Source organism: Triturus cristatus, chromosome 2_1, assembly GCF_964204655.1.
Source record: "Triturus cristatus chromosome 2_1, aTriCri1.1, whole genome shotgun sequence".
NCBI classification, from domain to species: Eukaryota; Metazoa; Chordata; class Amphibia; order Caudata; family Salamandridae; genus Triturus; species Triturus cristatus.
The window spans coordinates 1,048,024,021-1,048,040,310 of record NC_140581.1 but is presented as its reverse complement, the minus strand read 5'-3'; the positions used below and the strand labels follow the sequence as shown (position 1 = coordinate 1,048,040,310).

Genomic DNA, 16,290 nt, shown 5'->3' with positions numbered 1-16,290 from the left:
TTTAACAGTCCTTTCGGTGCAATCTGTTCTTGAACGATTGAGGGCAAATGGTTTAACAGCGGAAATGAAGAAATGTAAGTTTTGCAGGTCACTTATTTGGGACATGAAGTTAGTGAAGCTGGAGTCTCACCTAAGAAGGAAATCCTTGAGTTGATTGGAGATACTTGTGCTCCAACTTGTAGAGACGATATCAGGTCATTCTTAAGTCTGTCGGGATTCTATTCTAAGTTTGTGAGGAAGTTTGCAGAAAAGACTTTCAATTTGAGACAATTGTGGATGGTACGTCAAGAGTTTGAGTGAAAGAAGGAATTGCAGAGTGAATTTGGGAGGAGCCGATTCACAGAACTAATCTGAGATAAAATCCTAAACATACTACTTTTGGTATTCACAGAAGATTTAATTAGTAGTAAAGTTAGGACTCCTAAATTTACTACTACTAAACTGAGACAAAATCCTAACTTTACGACTTTCTGTATTCACAAAAGGCATTTAGTAGCAGTAAATATAGGAGTCCTAACTTTACTACTACTAAATGCATTCTGTGAATACCAAAAGTAGTAAGTTTAGGATTTGATCTCAGTTTAGTAGTAGTAAAGTTAGGAGCTCTAACTTTACTACCACTAAATGCCTTCTGTAAATACCAAAAGTAGTAAGGTTTGGATTTTATCTCAGATTAGTTCTGTGAATCGGCTTCTATGTTTTGGAAATTATATTTGTACTGTTGTTCCCTTACTAGGGCATTATCATAGCACCCGTTCTATAAAACAACTGATGCCAGTGGTAAGGGTTAAGACGCTGTTTTGTCACAAGTCTCAAGCAATGGTGCTGAGAGCACAGTGTAATTTGTTTCACGTTCACTGTCACCTACTGGGGAGAAATACTCTGTTATCGAGAAAGAAATGTTGGCGTGTGTGTGCGCGACTGAGAAAATTAGGCAGTAACTTGTGGGGCTCAAGTTTCACTTTATGCACAGATCACAAGCCATTGGTCAAAGGTTTCAGTATGGACAGTTCTGCAAAATTGACTCTCCTTGTAGCCAGAATGACTCTGAGGTTGTTAGATTATACTTTTGAAGTTGAATATTTGCTTGGTCACAAATCCTTGCCAAATGCTCGCAGTCTCTTTTACTATATAAGGCACGTCATTGGGGACACCCGCCCCTTCCACCAAAGCCGTCTGGAGCCTATCCGGCAAGACTCTTTCTTTCAATAGCCTCTTCTCCCAGTTGTCCCCTTCGTCTAGCCACCAGGATGCATGCTGCAAGTGTGCAGCATAATAGTAAAGGTCCAACCTAGGGGCCTACAATCCCCCCTCCTTGTACAACCAGTTCAGAGTGTCCAGTGTCACTCTACTGCGGCAGCCGGCCCAATAGAGGTCCTCTAGTATAGAGTTCAACTGCCTGAATACTTGCCTGGGGATAGGGCACAGTGAGTTTTGGAGCATATATAGACAGTGGGGCAGTACTATCATCTTAGCCACCACCAGCCTACTCATTGAAGAGAGCGGTAATGTGTTCCAGAAGGACACTGATCATCTCAGAGCATCCACTGTTCTATGTACATTGAGGTGCAATAGTTGTGTGTCCTGATACACCACCTTTATATCCAGATATCTAAAATGTCCTGTCTCGCATTGCAGCCCCAGACAGGGAAGTCGCTCCTGGGGCAGTCCAGCCAACCCGGGCCAGTGGGAAGATCAAAGATTTATGCTTGTTAAGTCGAAGCCCCGAGTAAGCACCGAAATCCTCCAAGCTCTGCAGCAGGGCGAGGCAACATAGAAAAGAGCATCATCTGCATACAGTGATATCAGGTGTTGTGCCCAAATCACCAGTGTCTCAATAGCCAGAGCAAATAGCAGTGGCGAGAGCAGGCAGCCCTGGCACATGCTCCTCTCCAGAAGCCACTCCTGGGACCGACTCTGACCCACATGGACCCGGGCGCTCAGAGCAGTATATAGGAGTTTGACCCAGTGGTGAAACCGAGGGCCGAAGCCCGCCATCCTCAGGACTTCCAGCCCAATCAACAGTGTCGAAGGCTTTCTCGAGATCTCTAGATACCAGAGCCAGTTCCTCATTTAGTTTAGTTTTTTAATTTATAATGCACAACAGCTACCCAAAAAGGGTTTCCCGGCGTACCTTGTGTATGATATGGGTCAACTATCTTGAATTCATACCGGTGTTACTACCGGGTATGAATCTACACTGTTCCTCATGAATCAGGTGGGACATATATGGTGTCAGCCAAAGCGCCAAACTTTTGCACAGTACTTTAACATCCGAGTTAATCATGGTGAGTGGTCGGTCAGCTGCTGGTTCCCGGCTGCCACCTCCCCCCACCCCGGCTTCTGGGTTGGGGGTGCGCAGACCCCGCTCATATGCTTCCTCGTACACCTGTATTAGGGGCTGCGTTGCTTCGCCGAGTATGTCTGATATAATTCCATTGGGAATCCATCTCTGCGCCTTGGCCCTGGGCATTGACCGCAACGCCTCCCGGATCTCCTCTACAGTTATCCGGGCTTCAAGATCCTTCAACCCCGATTGCGGGAGCCACCGCGGCGACAACCCTCATATAAACAGGACATAGCAAACCTTGCGCACCGCCGGGTCCACCATGTATACTGCCTGCAAGTGCTGCTTAAACACTTTGAATATCTCCCCCCTTGTATGCACTAGGTCCCCACCCGTGTCTGTCAAACAGGTCGTCAGAGGAGTTGCCTGCTCCTTCCGTAGAATTCAGGCCAATAGTCGTTCGGATTTATCCCCCTTGGCATGGAGCCACTGGCGGTACCGGCAGTGTGTACTTGTCCAGCCTGTTCCATCTGTCTCCATTCTGCATATGCGACATCCTCTCCCGGTCTCCTATCTCCGGGCGGCCAGATTCCCTGCCTGAACCTCTGCCAGGCTGCTCTCCTCCTCGCCCAGTTCCCCTTGCAGCTGACGGCGTTGCCCGCACGTCAATTTTATACCCGCTCCCCATATCACTGCCTTCATCGCCTCCCACTCCGTGGCTCTGCTGGCTGCCCCCCTCCAGTTGGAAGACATGTATTTTGTTAATACCTGCGAGACGGCCTCCCTCCCCACCTGGCCACTATTTACGTCAGGAGGCAGTCTCCATCGTCATTGTCCCTGAATGGGGGCATCCCACTGTAACATGCATCTCACGGGTGCGTGATCTGACAGGAAACGAACCAAATGTGTTACCTCCGCCTCCGGAAAGGAGGGGACTCCTGTCACCTACACCCTGTTCAGCCTACTATGTGTGCCATGTGTGGAGGAAAAACATGTAAACAGTGAGTGGGTCGGTTGTCCCTCACGCCAAACATCCCGTTAATCCAGCTCCCGCATGACTTCCCGGAGCTTTTGCATCATCTGTGGTTTAGACCCTTTTTTTGGAGGTGTCTATCTAGGTCAGGGTCCCACACACAATTAAAGTCCCCCATCCATAATAGTGGTGCATCTAATTCTGGGGTTATTAAATCTTGAATGGTTTGAAAAAACATAGGATCATCGGCGTTCGGGCATATGTGTTTAAAATAGTGATGTCTCGGCCATCCAACATACCCCATAGGAGCACATAGTGGCCATTTGCATCGGCTTCCATATATGTGAGATTGAACAGCGTCCCAGGGGCCACCTACACCAGTGTGCCTCTGGCATATGTAGAGTAGGAGGAAGGAAAGGTATGGCCCGCCATTTCTTTGCCACCCTGACCGTTACCGTGTCATCCAGGTGCATTTCCTGAAGACAAGCTATTGACACCTGGTGTCGTTAAAGAAAGGATAGCACTCTGTTGCGTTTTATGCATGTGTTGAAGCCCCTAACATTTCAGCTCAGGAATCTAATACTAATGTGGTTTCATACTTGCACATCCCACATATACCTGCCCACCTCTCGCTGTCACCACACGCTGCACCCCTGTGAAACAAACTACATCATAACAATTAAGATGTATAACTCCCCAACTCCCACCCATGAACATTGTACGTGTAACTCCGCAAATGTTAATGCCCATCCCATGCTCATGCCAGGACGTGCACACCTTCCCGAATCGCCCAACTGGGGCCATTAATCCCCCCCATGTAGTGAGCTCCCCTGGTCCACCTTCCCAGAAAACTAGACCAGCCATTGCCTTGTGCGTGCTCCATGCAATGAGATCCATAGTATGCCTTGGTCTCAGTTGAAGTCATTCTCCGCCAGGGACCCACCAGATCGTTTGTCCCGTGCATTCACACAACTTACTCCCGCATCTCCAAACTTCACGCACTTGCTGCCTCGCCAACCGGCCCCTCACTTGCAACTCAGGCACTCGCAGTATACAAAGAGGGAAGGCCAGTTTTCCAGAGTGTCTGGCCATATCGGACCTCAGTTCCCCTCAGCTACCGCCTCTGCCTCCAGCAAAGTCTCTGGGACAACTTTGGTCGTCGGGCCCAGCGACTGCAACTGCCCCTCCAGGTACAGTGTCATAAATGCAGCTGACGACTCCAGGCTCTCCGCCTCCACCATTCGCTGCTTGGTGCCAACCTTGCCCACTGTGACTCTAAATGTAGTTCTTCATCTTTTACCACCTTTTCTAGATTCACATTCACCTCACCCTACTGTCCACAGAGGTGATATGCTAGCGGTTGACATCCTTGGAATCTGGTTATGATTGTGTCTGGGGATGGAGTCACTCAATGAGTAGAAGTATGTAAGCCCTAGTGCGTTCTATTCATTACAGGAAGCCGTCCTTTGATAAGGATTAGTTAGTGGCATGTGGTGCTTTCCATTTTTTAACCGATGATTCAATTGTTGGTGTGTCAGAATATTCAAATTGCAAGTGACTTTATAAACAATTTGTTTGGAGTAGTTTTATTTTAGCTAACTAACGCACCCTTAACTCGTTGTTGCCACTTTGATTTTCTGTATTTAATGTTCATTTAATGTCATAATGTCGTCTTTCGCTTGCTGTGACTAGTCTCGCTTCCCATATTAGGAGCCTTCACAGTGCCCAGAATGCTGACACGCTGATGCTCCTTAATGTAAACAAATGGGATGACATTTCCCTTACTTTGATCCAACTGCATTTGTTACCTCATATTAGGTTTTCGTTATTTCATATTATGTACTTGGGTCTTGTGCACACTAGGCCTTCATTATTAATCAGTAGAGTGTGTCTTCTCATTTCACATTCCTTGCATCCACAAAGATGTAGCTGAAGATAGAGCTCCCTGTCAATATAGCTAGCCAAGGACGAATGTTCTTTATTTTATAAGCCAAACCTTAGAACACATTGTCACTGGCAACCAGAATCATCCATGATCGACTCAAGAAGGGAGCGACCCAGCCAAGGCAGTTATGGTAACATCCAGAGCTAGTCCCAAGTCATATGACAAAATGTGTGCTCCTAAAGTATTCAAACCACATCTAGACTGAAGATGACTGTGAAATAAAATATGAAGCGTTGTATTTTCAAGACTTATAATTATAAACCACTTACGCTTCTAGGTCCTCCTTAGGCAGCACCACAACATTATATAAAATTGTTATTGTTAATGTCGCAAACTCCTTTCGCCATCATTCAGTAAAAAATATGCATAATTTATGGCGAGCACTGCATGCAGAAACACGTTTCCAAGGTAAGTGGTGGAGTGAGGCGTTAACCTTCCTGACTTAACGCCTCATTCCGCCACTTCAGAAACGCAGGGCTGCACCATATTTAGAAGAATATGGTGCAGCACTGCGTTTCTCCCTGCTCTGGCGCTACACTTAGCAGCCTAGCGCCAACGCAGGCACCTTTGCACCATAGTGCAAGGGTGTCTGCATGCAGGGGAAGATTGTTTATGTGCAGGAAGGTCCATTTTGTAACTACTATGTGTGCTTCTTAATGCAGCGCACATAGAAGTTGCAAAACTGCATGTTCCAGGCATATGAGCTGCAGATTGCACACCTTTGCATAGATCGCCATCTGGTGTTGGGCCCGGATGTTTGCAGTTTGTTTTTCCTCTTGGAAAGTCTTTGGAGGTCACGAGATAGGTGACTCCTCCTCTGGATCATACTGCGCATGGGCTTTGGCTCCATCCTCAGATTGTTTTTTTCCGCCATCGGTCTCGGATGTAATCTTCACGCTCCGGTTCCGAACATTCCAGTTCGACGATCGAAGCGGAATCCTCACTCACATCGGTATTCTTTCGATATCTTCTACAATCATCGACAAATCTCCGGTTCCGGTCGTCGACGGCGGCCTTCGGGCCCACCCAAGCTCCGGTCCCGGCTGATGGAAAGAACTCGATGTGGGTCTAAATTTCCCCACACAGACCTTCATGAGGTGTGCAACCTCTGCCTCTCCCCGGAACACGAGGCTTGAGACTGTACGGCGTGTAAGTCTTTCAGATCGAAAAAGACTATTTGAGACCGAAAAGCCAGACGCAACATAGCGCACTCCTCGACCTCCGTTCCAGTCAACATCTTCGAAGACGACGCCGAAGATCCTGGACAGCAGCACACCGAAGAAGACATCGTCAGTGCTTCCGAGGCCGACGATTCAGACCTGGAGGACATCACCCCGGCGCAGAGGGTCGTGAGTAATATACCCCCTTACACACCCGCGCCGACACCCAAAAAGGCTTCGGTCACGCCTTCGCCTCCGGGCCTAGGCAAGACCAGAGACACCGCTTCACACACCCCGCCTTCGGGCCCGGTTAAGAAGCCACACAAGCCTTCCGGCGGCTCGGGCTCGAGCCAGCCTGCCATCGGTACCGACAAATACGCTTCGGCACCGAAAATTAAACCGGCCTCCACATCGACACCGAGCCCCGCACCAAAGACCTCGGGGTCGAAACCCAGCACTTCCGTACCCACACCATCTTCGGTACCGACCAAACACCATAAATCCCTCGGCGCCCACGCTTCCGCGCCGAAGTCCACCTCGGCACCGACCAAGAAACCGGAGGTTCCCAAGCCCAGTGCTAAGACAGACAAGCCTAAAAAGTCACCGGCTCCGAATATTTCGGCGCAGACGGACCAAACGTTGACACACGAACTGTTTACACCAGATCCCTTACAGAAAACTCTTAATAAGGATCCAAAAACGGGACACTTGACACTCTCTTCCAAAAAGAGACATTTGGACAAGCCACCTCCACCTCCAAAGAGAAAGGACTCTGCTACTTCTCCTTTCAGAGTATCTGCCTCCCTCTCCCCCTCCACCTCCTCCCCCTCCGCCTTCTCCTCCCCCACCTCATCGCTCTCCGACCCCGTCTCCAGATGACGATGATCAGGGGGACCCATATCAAGATCTAGGGGATGTGCCCCAAGACCCCACCCCTACAGGATCCCCAGACCCATGGGACGACTACAATAACTCAGATATTCCAGACGTCCCACAAGACGACCTTTATCCTTCCAGGCCATCTCCACCGGAAGACTCCCTGGGTTTCCAACACTTGCTTCAGAGGGCAGCACATTATCATGGGGTAGAGTTACACTCCGACCCAGTAGAGAAAGACTTCCTCCTCGACACCTTTGATACAGCACATAGGTCTACCTCCATACTACCTATGCTCAAGGGGGTGGTAAAACATGCGCCAGAGGTTTTTAAGGAGCCAGTCAGGGCCAGGGTCATTAACCCACGCATAGAAAGCTGCCCCCACAGATCCTGCCTATATCAAAGGGCCAGCACCACTAGATTCCCTAGTGGTTTCCTCTGCATGGAAGAGGTCAAACTCCCAAGCGTCAGGCAAAGCACCACCACCTGACAAAGAGTCAAAGCTACTGGACGCGCCAGGAAAGCGTACTGCGTCCCAGGCAGCTAATATATGGTGTATAGCCAACACCCAAGCGCTATTGGCCAGATACGATAGGGCGCATTATGATGAATTAGAATCCATCATGCACCATCTCCCAGAAAAATACAAAAATAGGGCCAATGAATTAATTCAAGAGGGTACGACAATAACTAACACCTCTATACGCTGTGCCTTAGATGCAGCGGACACAGCCTCCAGGGCCATCAACACTAGCGTCCTCCTCCGTCGCCATGCTTGGCTAAGGATTTCAGGTTTCAAACCTGAGGTACAGGCCTCCATCTTAAATCATCCCTTTGACCAAGAACACCTATTCGGTCCAAAGGTAGATGAGGCCCTCGAGAAAATGAAGAAGGACACTGATACAGCGAAATCAATGGGGGCGCTGCAATCACACACTCCTAGGCGCTTTTTTTACCGCTCTTCCTTTCGGAGTACGTCTAGAGGCTACTCCTCAGATAGCGCGTCCACTTCCTACAAATCCCCCACTCAGTCCACCTTCACAAAGGGGTATCAAAGAGGCGGCTATAGGGGCAACAACAATAAAGGCAGAGGCAAAACCAATACCGCCCGCTCTGCCACACCGCCTACCCAATAACTTCCCCCCGCTCCCTCCAGACCTTTCCACTCCGGTCGGGGGCAGACTATAAAATGTTCTTCATGTCTGGGAGAACATCACCTCAGACAAATGGGGGATCCAAATTATTCGGTCAGGGTACTGCCTAGAATTAACATCTACCCCCCCAAACATTCCACCCAAGCAATGCTCAATGTCACAAGAACATTCCACATTACTAAAACAGGAGGTTATCTCCCTCCTACAAAAACAGGCAATAGAACAAGTTCCAGTCAATCAACAAAATTTAGGGGTCTACTCCCTATATTTTCTAATACCAAAAAGGCACGAGACTCTACGACCTATTCTAGATCTCAGGCCCCTAAATACATACATACATTCAGACCATTTTCACATGGTAACGCTTCAGCAGGTACTTCCGCTCCTCTCCCACAACGACTTCCTCACCACACTGGACTTGAAAGACGCATACTTTCACATTCCGGTACACCATGCTCACAGGAAGTACCTCAGATTTGTAGTGGATGGGCAACACTACCAGTTCAAAGTGCTCCCATTCGGGGTCACAACAGCACCAAGGCTATTCACCAAGTGCCTAGCGGTAGTAGCGGCACACCTCAGAAGACAGCACATTCACGTCTTCCCATATTTGGACAACTGGCTCATAAAAGCCACATCCTACAACCAATGTGTACGCCACACCGCCGCTACAATAAAACTACTTCACCAAATGGGCTTCACGGTCAACCACCGAAAGTCCCACCTAACACCATACCACATAAAACAATACCTCGGTGCCACCATAGACACCTCAAAAGCAATAGCCTACCCCAATCCGGCCAGGATTGCAAGTAATCAGGCTTTAAGACACAAATTCATAGTTCAACACTCCCTTCCAGCACAAGTGTTTATGCAGCTAATAGGGATGATGGCCGCTTGCATTTTTATAGTGCCCCACGCAAGACTCCAGATGCACCCTCTACAGGAGTGCTTAGCGCACCAGTGGAACCAGGCCCATGGTCAACTGACAGATCTGGTGTTGGTAGACGGTCGCACCCATCGCTCTCTGCAGTAGTGGAACACCACAAACCTTTCCAAAGGTCGACCGTTCCTGGACCCGGTTCACCAAATAATACTGACAACGGACGCATCGCTCTCCGGCTGTGGAGCTCATCTATTACACCTTACAGGGCAGGACACATGGACGCCGCAACAAAAGTTACTCCACATCAACCATCTGGAGTTACTAGCAATCTTTCTAGCCCTGAAATCCTTTCTAACACAAATTTCAGGCAAAGCAGTCCTCATTCGCACAGACAACATGACGGCCATGTATTATATTCAAAAACAAGGCGGCACACACTCTCCACAGCTCTCTCAATTAGCACAGAGCATATGGAGATGGGCAATTCCCCACAAAATCTTTCTCCTAGCTCAACATGTCCCAGGAGTCCAGAATACAGTGGCAGATCTGCTCAGCAGACACACACAACAGATCCACGAGTGGGAACTTCACCCACAAGTTCTTCATCCTTTCTTTCAAATGTGGGGGCATCCACAGATAGACCTCTTCGCCACCCACGAAAACACAAAATGCCCAAGCTTCGCCACCAGATACCCACACCCATTGTCCAAAGGGAATGTGCTATGGATGAACTGGTCAGGCAAATTTGCGTACGCTTTTCCGCCTCTCCCACTCATTCCATTAGTGGTGCGAAAGCTACAACAGTACTCTCTCACACTCATCCTAGTGGCTCCAACATGGGCCAAACAACCGTGGTACACCACGCTACTGCAACTCTCGGTAGTACCACCAAAAGTTACACCTCTCACCATGCCTCCTCACCCAGAACCATGGAGAGATCAGACACCCGGACCCAGCTCAGCTCAAACTTGCGATCTGGCTCCTGAAATCCTAGAATTCGGGTACCTAAATCTTCCTCCTGACTGTATGAATGTCATCAGAGAAGCCAGACGCCCTACCACTAGAGCCTGCTACGCTGCCAAGTGGAAAAGATTTGTGGTTTACTGCCATAATAACACCATCAATCCCCTAAACGCATCTATACAAAACATTATATGCTACTTACTTCACCTACAAAGGTGTAATCTAGCCTATACATCCATTCGGCTACACCTCGCAGCAATCGCAGCTTACTTACAAAACAGGCAGCACCTCTCACTCTTCAGGGTACCTGCCATTAAAGCCTTCATGGAAGGCCTAAAATGAATAATTCCCCCCAGAGTACCACCCTCACCTGTGTGGAACTTAAATATCGTTCTCACAAGGCTGATGGGCCCTCCCTTCGAACCTTTGCATAAATGCGAACTACAATTTCTCACATGGAAAACAGCTTTCCTTGTAGCCATCACTTCCCTTAGAAGGGTCAGTGAGATACAAGCATTTACTATACAAGAACCTTTTCTTCAAATGCACCACAATAAAGTTGTTCTCCGTACCAACCCAAAATTCCTACCTAAAGTCATTTCCCCTTTTCACCTAAACCAAACTGTAGAATTACCAGTTTTTTTCTCGCAACCTCAGACGGTTGCAGAAAGGGCTCTACACACGCTAGACGTCAAACGAGCCTTACTTTACTATATACAAAGGACACAACCTTTCCGAAAGACCAAACAACTGTTTGTCTCTTTCTCTCCACCACACAAAGGCAACCCCATCTCAAAATCAGGGATAGCTAGGTGGATTGTAAAATGCATCCAGATTTGCTACCACAAAGCCGAACTAACGCTTTCCGTTCCCCCTAAAGCCCATTCTACACGAAAGATAGGGGCTTCCATGGCATTTCTAGGCAACATCCCACTACATGACATCTGCAAAGCAGCTACATGGTCAACGCCGCACACTTTCACTAAACACTATTGTGTAGATGTGCAGTCCAAGCAACAAGCTAGTGTGGGCCAAGCTGTACTAAAAACATTATTTCAAACCACTTCAACAGATACCAGTGGTCGCCGCTAAGGTTTGGAACTGCTATATAGTCTATGCAAAGGTGTGCAATCTGCCGCTCATATGCCTCGAATGGAATATGCTACTTACCAGTATGCATCTGTTCTTGGCATGTAGAGCTGCAGATCTGCACACACCCACCCGCCTCCCCGGCTACCTGTATCTGTTCCGGTCTATCCTATTTAGATACAACACACATGGGTTTCTTCACTGTTATTACTACGCTCCATCTTTCCCTGCTGGCGAAAAACAATCTGAGGATGGAGCCGAAGCCCATGCGCAGTATGATCCAGAGGAGGAGTCACCGATCTCGTGACCTCCAAAGACTTTCCAAGAGGAAAAACAAACTGCAAACATCCGGGCCCAACACCAGATGACGATCTATGCAAAGGTGTGCAGATCTGCAGCTCTACATGCCAAGAACAGATGCATACTGGTAAGTAGCATATTCCTTTTTCAAAACGAATTTTTTTATGTGCAGGAAGGGAAACTTCCTGTACATAAACAATCATTGGGCTTTTGCTGTTTTCATGTGTGCTACACAACATAGCACACATGAAAACAGCAAAAACAAATGAAACATTTCTCATCGTTGCGGCAGGGTAAGACCAGGTTTTCCCTGGTCTTAATTCTGGCGCTGCCTCCTATTTATGCCTCCCTTGTAAACAGGGGGTAGCGTCAGAATCAGTGGGGGTTGCGGTGGGCCGCCCACAGCAACACCCATTGTCCGCCCCTTTCACGCTAAGCATAACGTGAAACAGGGCCTTATTTGCAAGGCAGTGTTAAGCCACATTGATTGGCTTAACGCTGCTTTGTAAATAAGGCAAAGCCCCTATCGCCACAGGAACGTCGAAAAAAGTGACGTTCCTGTGGCGATAGGGGCTTGTAAATATGCCCCACAGTGTTTCTGTGTCCAAATCTAAAATCCACTGAAGATAAAAGTATGAAGCATATCCTGGACAGGTGACGCCCAACAGATGAATGATGCTGACAAAGGAATGCCCCGCAAAGTGGGATTCAGACCCATCTTTGAGAATGTTTTTTCCAGTGCACATTTCATGAAAATGTTTATGGGCCCAGTGAAGCCTGCTCCTGTGTCTGTAGCTATTAATGCCTGGGACCATCATACTCAGAGGGAACTAGGTCCTGCTTTGTTGCAGCACCCACTCCCCCAATGTCAGTTTCTATAGCGGTGTGAGGCTCCCTGCCTCTTCAGTTGAGATTCCATGCTGAAAAGCTGCAGGACACACATCTTGTTCCAAACTATAAGGAAAGGTGAATGATGTTTAGCTGTTCAGCCTCAATACTTTTTTTTACTTTATGAACAGAATGACAAAAGAGCACACATAGGACGCACAATGTACAGCTCCTGATAACAGAATTTTTGTGTTTCCCTTTTTTTTCCAGGTCTTTGCAGTTTCTTCTAGATTATGAGTATGATGATATAGAGGAAAATTTAGGCGTCTGTTTTAAAGTGAGTTCCCTTTTACTGGAAATCATATCCCTGTGGCAAAAGCCTTAAACTGTTGCTTGACTGTCTTTTTATGATCATTTTCTAAGTGTGTGGCTGTGGTGGTCCTGATTTTCTCTCACCTGTGAATACCATTAGTGGGCGTCACTTCAGACATTAAATTAAAGTATTTATTTATTTATTTATTTATTTGAAAGGTCTTAAAAAGTGAGAACATGACCCGTAAGGGTATCAAAGCACTGTACAACAGAAAGAGGATAAGAGTTGTCACTAAAAAGAAAACATAATAAACATTTGTAGTTAACCAGCACAGTTACAGAAAGAGCAAACCAAACATGTGGAACATGTAGTGTGAACAAAATTTGCATCAAAAGTTGCCTCAATGAATGATATACCCCAGTTGTCTGTAAGACATAAAAGTTAGTTATGTTGTCTTCAGGTCGATTGTTGCCGCTCGTTATTCAAGAGTAGCCCTGTGACTTGTCTTTTGAATGAAGAGGTCGAAGGGGTAGAACGGATATAGGGAGGATTATTAAAGTAAGTTCGACCCTCTTCCCTCCAGCGGGGACCGACTTAATTCAAAACAGTACAAAAAAATAAATAAATGACAAGAGAAATAAAGCGGCACTGTTTAAAAATATGTTGCCTTCAAAATACCCTATTGTAAAAGCTCACGTCAGACAGGGAAAAATCTACAGTATTTGGCACAGCAGCATACATTTTGCCAAAGGGGCAATATCTGCTGACAAATTCTGGAGAATATATGCAAATACATGAAAAACGCCTTATATGGAGACATGTACTGTCTTTTATTTCATACCCTTTTCCAGATCGCCTCTTCCCAACATTAGAGCAAACATCTTTCACCCTCCACCATCTTGGGCCAAACACAGAAGCTTTCATGGTGTGCTATGCTGTCTATAGAATATGTTGTGCATTTGTGGACACATGCATCTCCCGTTGAGACACAAAATGAAGATTTGTGAACCATGAATGTGCCCACATATTTTCAATCTACTGTTTACTACTGTCCCAACAGCATATTCCAATGTCTACAAATTCTAATTCCTGTAATCAGATATTACCTGCAAAGCACGTAGTATACCAAACTGCACTATATACAGCCCCCTTGCTTACCTCTGCTAGGTTAGAAATGGTCACAATGCTTTGGTTTGTTGCTTCCTGGAAGTGGGTCTATATTATACATGTTAACAATGTGATCAAATAAGCTAAGGCCTAACTCTTTATGTTACAGGAAAAGTGTATTCTTGAGAGCGCTAAGCTCACACACCTAAACAAATGCAATGTGTGGTGAGTAATAGTCTGGCAAAGAAGGTATCATAGTTTGTTCATCTTTTGGCACAGATTTGTTTGCTTCACACAAGGTTTCTGGAATACATTTTTGACACAAAATGTACATATTTCATGGAGTACTTTACGCTCTCAATTTGGGGCAGGGTTAGGATTTGCTGACATTCTCTAGTGCTGACAGTGTCTGAACATCAGATTTAGATTTCTTACCAGTTTCAGGGATTATTAAATTGGTATATATGGTAGTCATGTTACAGTACACACTGCCACCGATTTTTCTGACAAATTTTGTATTTGCACTGACCTCTAAAGCTCTCAGCGTGGATCTTAGGTCAGGTGGCGGGCACTAACACCCTTTAGGCTACACTCCAGAATGTGCTGCCTCCCAGTGCCTACTGTACAATACACACAATAGAGGTTATGCTATGAAGGGGGACACCCCCGCGCCGCACGGCCACCAGCTGCTGCGTGTGCCCCTTGCCTCGCTGCTGCCTCGTTTTTGCCTCGTTCACCGGCTGCCGCCGCTGCGAGCACTTTTTCCCCTTGTTTTGGTTGTTTTGTCAGGTATTTGTGCTTGTCTCACTGATCTGTTGTTTTCTCTGCTTTTCCCCGTTTTTGTCGCTATTTTGTGCCTGTTCAGTATTGTATCGTGTGTACCCTCCTTCCTGGTTGTCCGCCTACCGCTCCGCCCCCCGCCCTCCCTTCCCGCCACCGCCGCTTGTCCCCGCCCCTTTTTCTTCTGTAACCCTCCCCGCTCCCGCCTCCCAGCTGCCCCGCCCACCCGCGCACTTGGCCTTAAATGGCGACCGTGCGACGCAGGTGAGTGTGACCCACTTGTGGGACACCCCCGCGCCGCACGGCCACCAGCTGCTGCGTGTGCCCCTTGCCTCGCTGCTGCCTCGTTTTTGCCTCGTTCGCCGGCTGCCGCCGCTGCGAGCACTTTTTCCCCTTGTTTTGGTTGTTTTGTCAGGTATTTGTGCTTGTCTCACTGATCTGTTGTTTTCTCTGCTTTTCCCCGTTTTTGTCGCTATTTTGTGCCTGTTCAGTATTGTATCGTGTGTACCCTCCTTCCTGGTTGTCCGCCTACCGCTCCGCCCCCCGCCCTCCCTTCCCGCCACCGCCGCTTGTCCCCGCCCCTTTTTCTTCTGTAACCCTCCCCGCTCCCGCCTCCCAGCTGCCCCGCCCACCCGCGCACTTGGCCTTAAATGGCGACCGTGCGACGCAGGTGAGTGTGACCCACTTGTGGGACACCCCCGCGCCGCACGGCCACCAGCTGCTGCGTGTGCCCCTTGCCTCGCTGCTGCCTCGTTTTTGCCTCGTTCGCCGGCTGCCGCCGCTGCGAGCACTTTTTCCCCTTGTTTTGGTTGTTTTGTCAGGTTTTTGTGCTTGTCTCACTGATCTGTTGTTTTCTCTGCTTTTCCCCGTTTTTGTCGCTATTTTGTGCCTGTTCAGTATTGTATCGTGTGTACCCTCCTTCCTGGTTGTCCGCCTACCGCTCCGCCCCCCGCCCTCCCTTCCCGCCACCGCCGCTTGTCCCCGCCCCTTTTTCTTCTGTAACCCTCCCCGCTCCCGCCTCCCAGCTGCCCCGCCCACCCGCGCACTTCGCCTTAAATGGCGACCGTGCGAACGCGCAGCGGTCACGCGCAGCGGGCGCGCCGATTGTGCGCCGAAGGCGCGCCAAAGGTAAGCCCGTCTGCGCCCGTCCGCGCCTGGACCGCGCCCAGTGCCAGGACCCCTGGCCCCCGTAGAGCCCGACCGACCCGCCTGACGTACTCAGCCGCCACCCTCACCGCTCTCAACACCGGCCGACACCCAGAATGCCACCAAGCCACTCCAAGACGCACCCACGGACCATTCAGCTGCCACGCCTGCAAGTTCTCCTGCAGCCGGACCAGCCCCGCACCAGCACCCGCCAAGTCGAACTCCAGCAGCACCCACCTCAAGTGCATCCTCCTCAACACCCGCTCCGTCCACAGACACGCCATCGAACTCTGGAACCTCCTCGACACCACAGCCCCAGACGTTGCCTTCCTCACGGAGACCTGGATGAACGCCTCTTCAGCTCCCGACATCGCCATCGCTATCCCAGAGGGCTACAAGATCGTCCGGAGGGACCGAAACGCCAACCAGATGGGAGGAGGCATCGCCATCATCCACAGGAACACCATCCGCCTCACGACCAGC

General features: G+C 48.6%; 1 protein-coding gene across 2 annotated transcripts in view; it reads left to right on the top strand.

Moving 5' to 3' along the window:
• LOC146866328 (E3 ISG15--protein ligase HERC5-like) overlaps positions 1-16,290 on the top strand; it is a 389,340-nt gene that overhangs the window by 341,517 nt on the left and 31,533 nt on the right. For both annotated transcript variants that reach the window (XM_085635608.1, XM_085635616.1), the window contains one exon: positions 12,732-12,798. In XM_085635608.1, the coding sequence (XP_085491734.1) occupies positions 12,732-12,798 (67 nt within the window). The remainder of the gene's footprint in view (positions 1-12,731; positions 12,799-16,290) is intronic.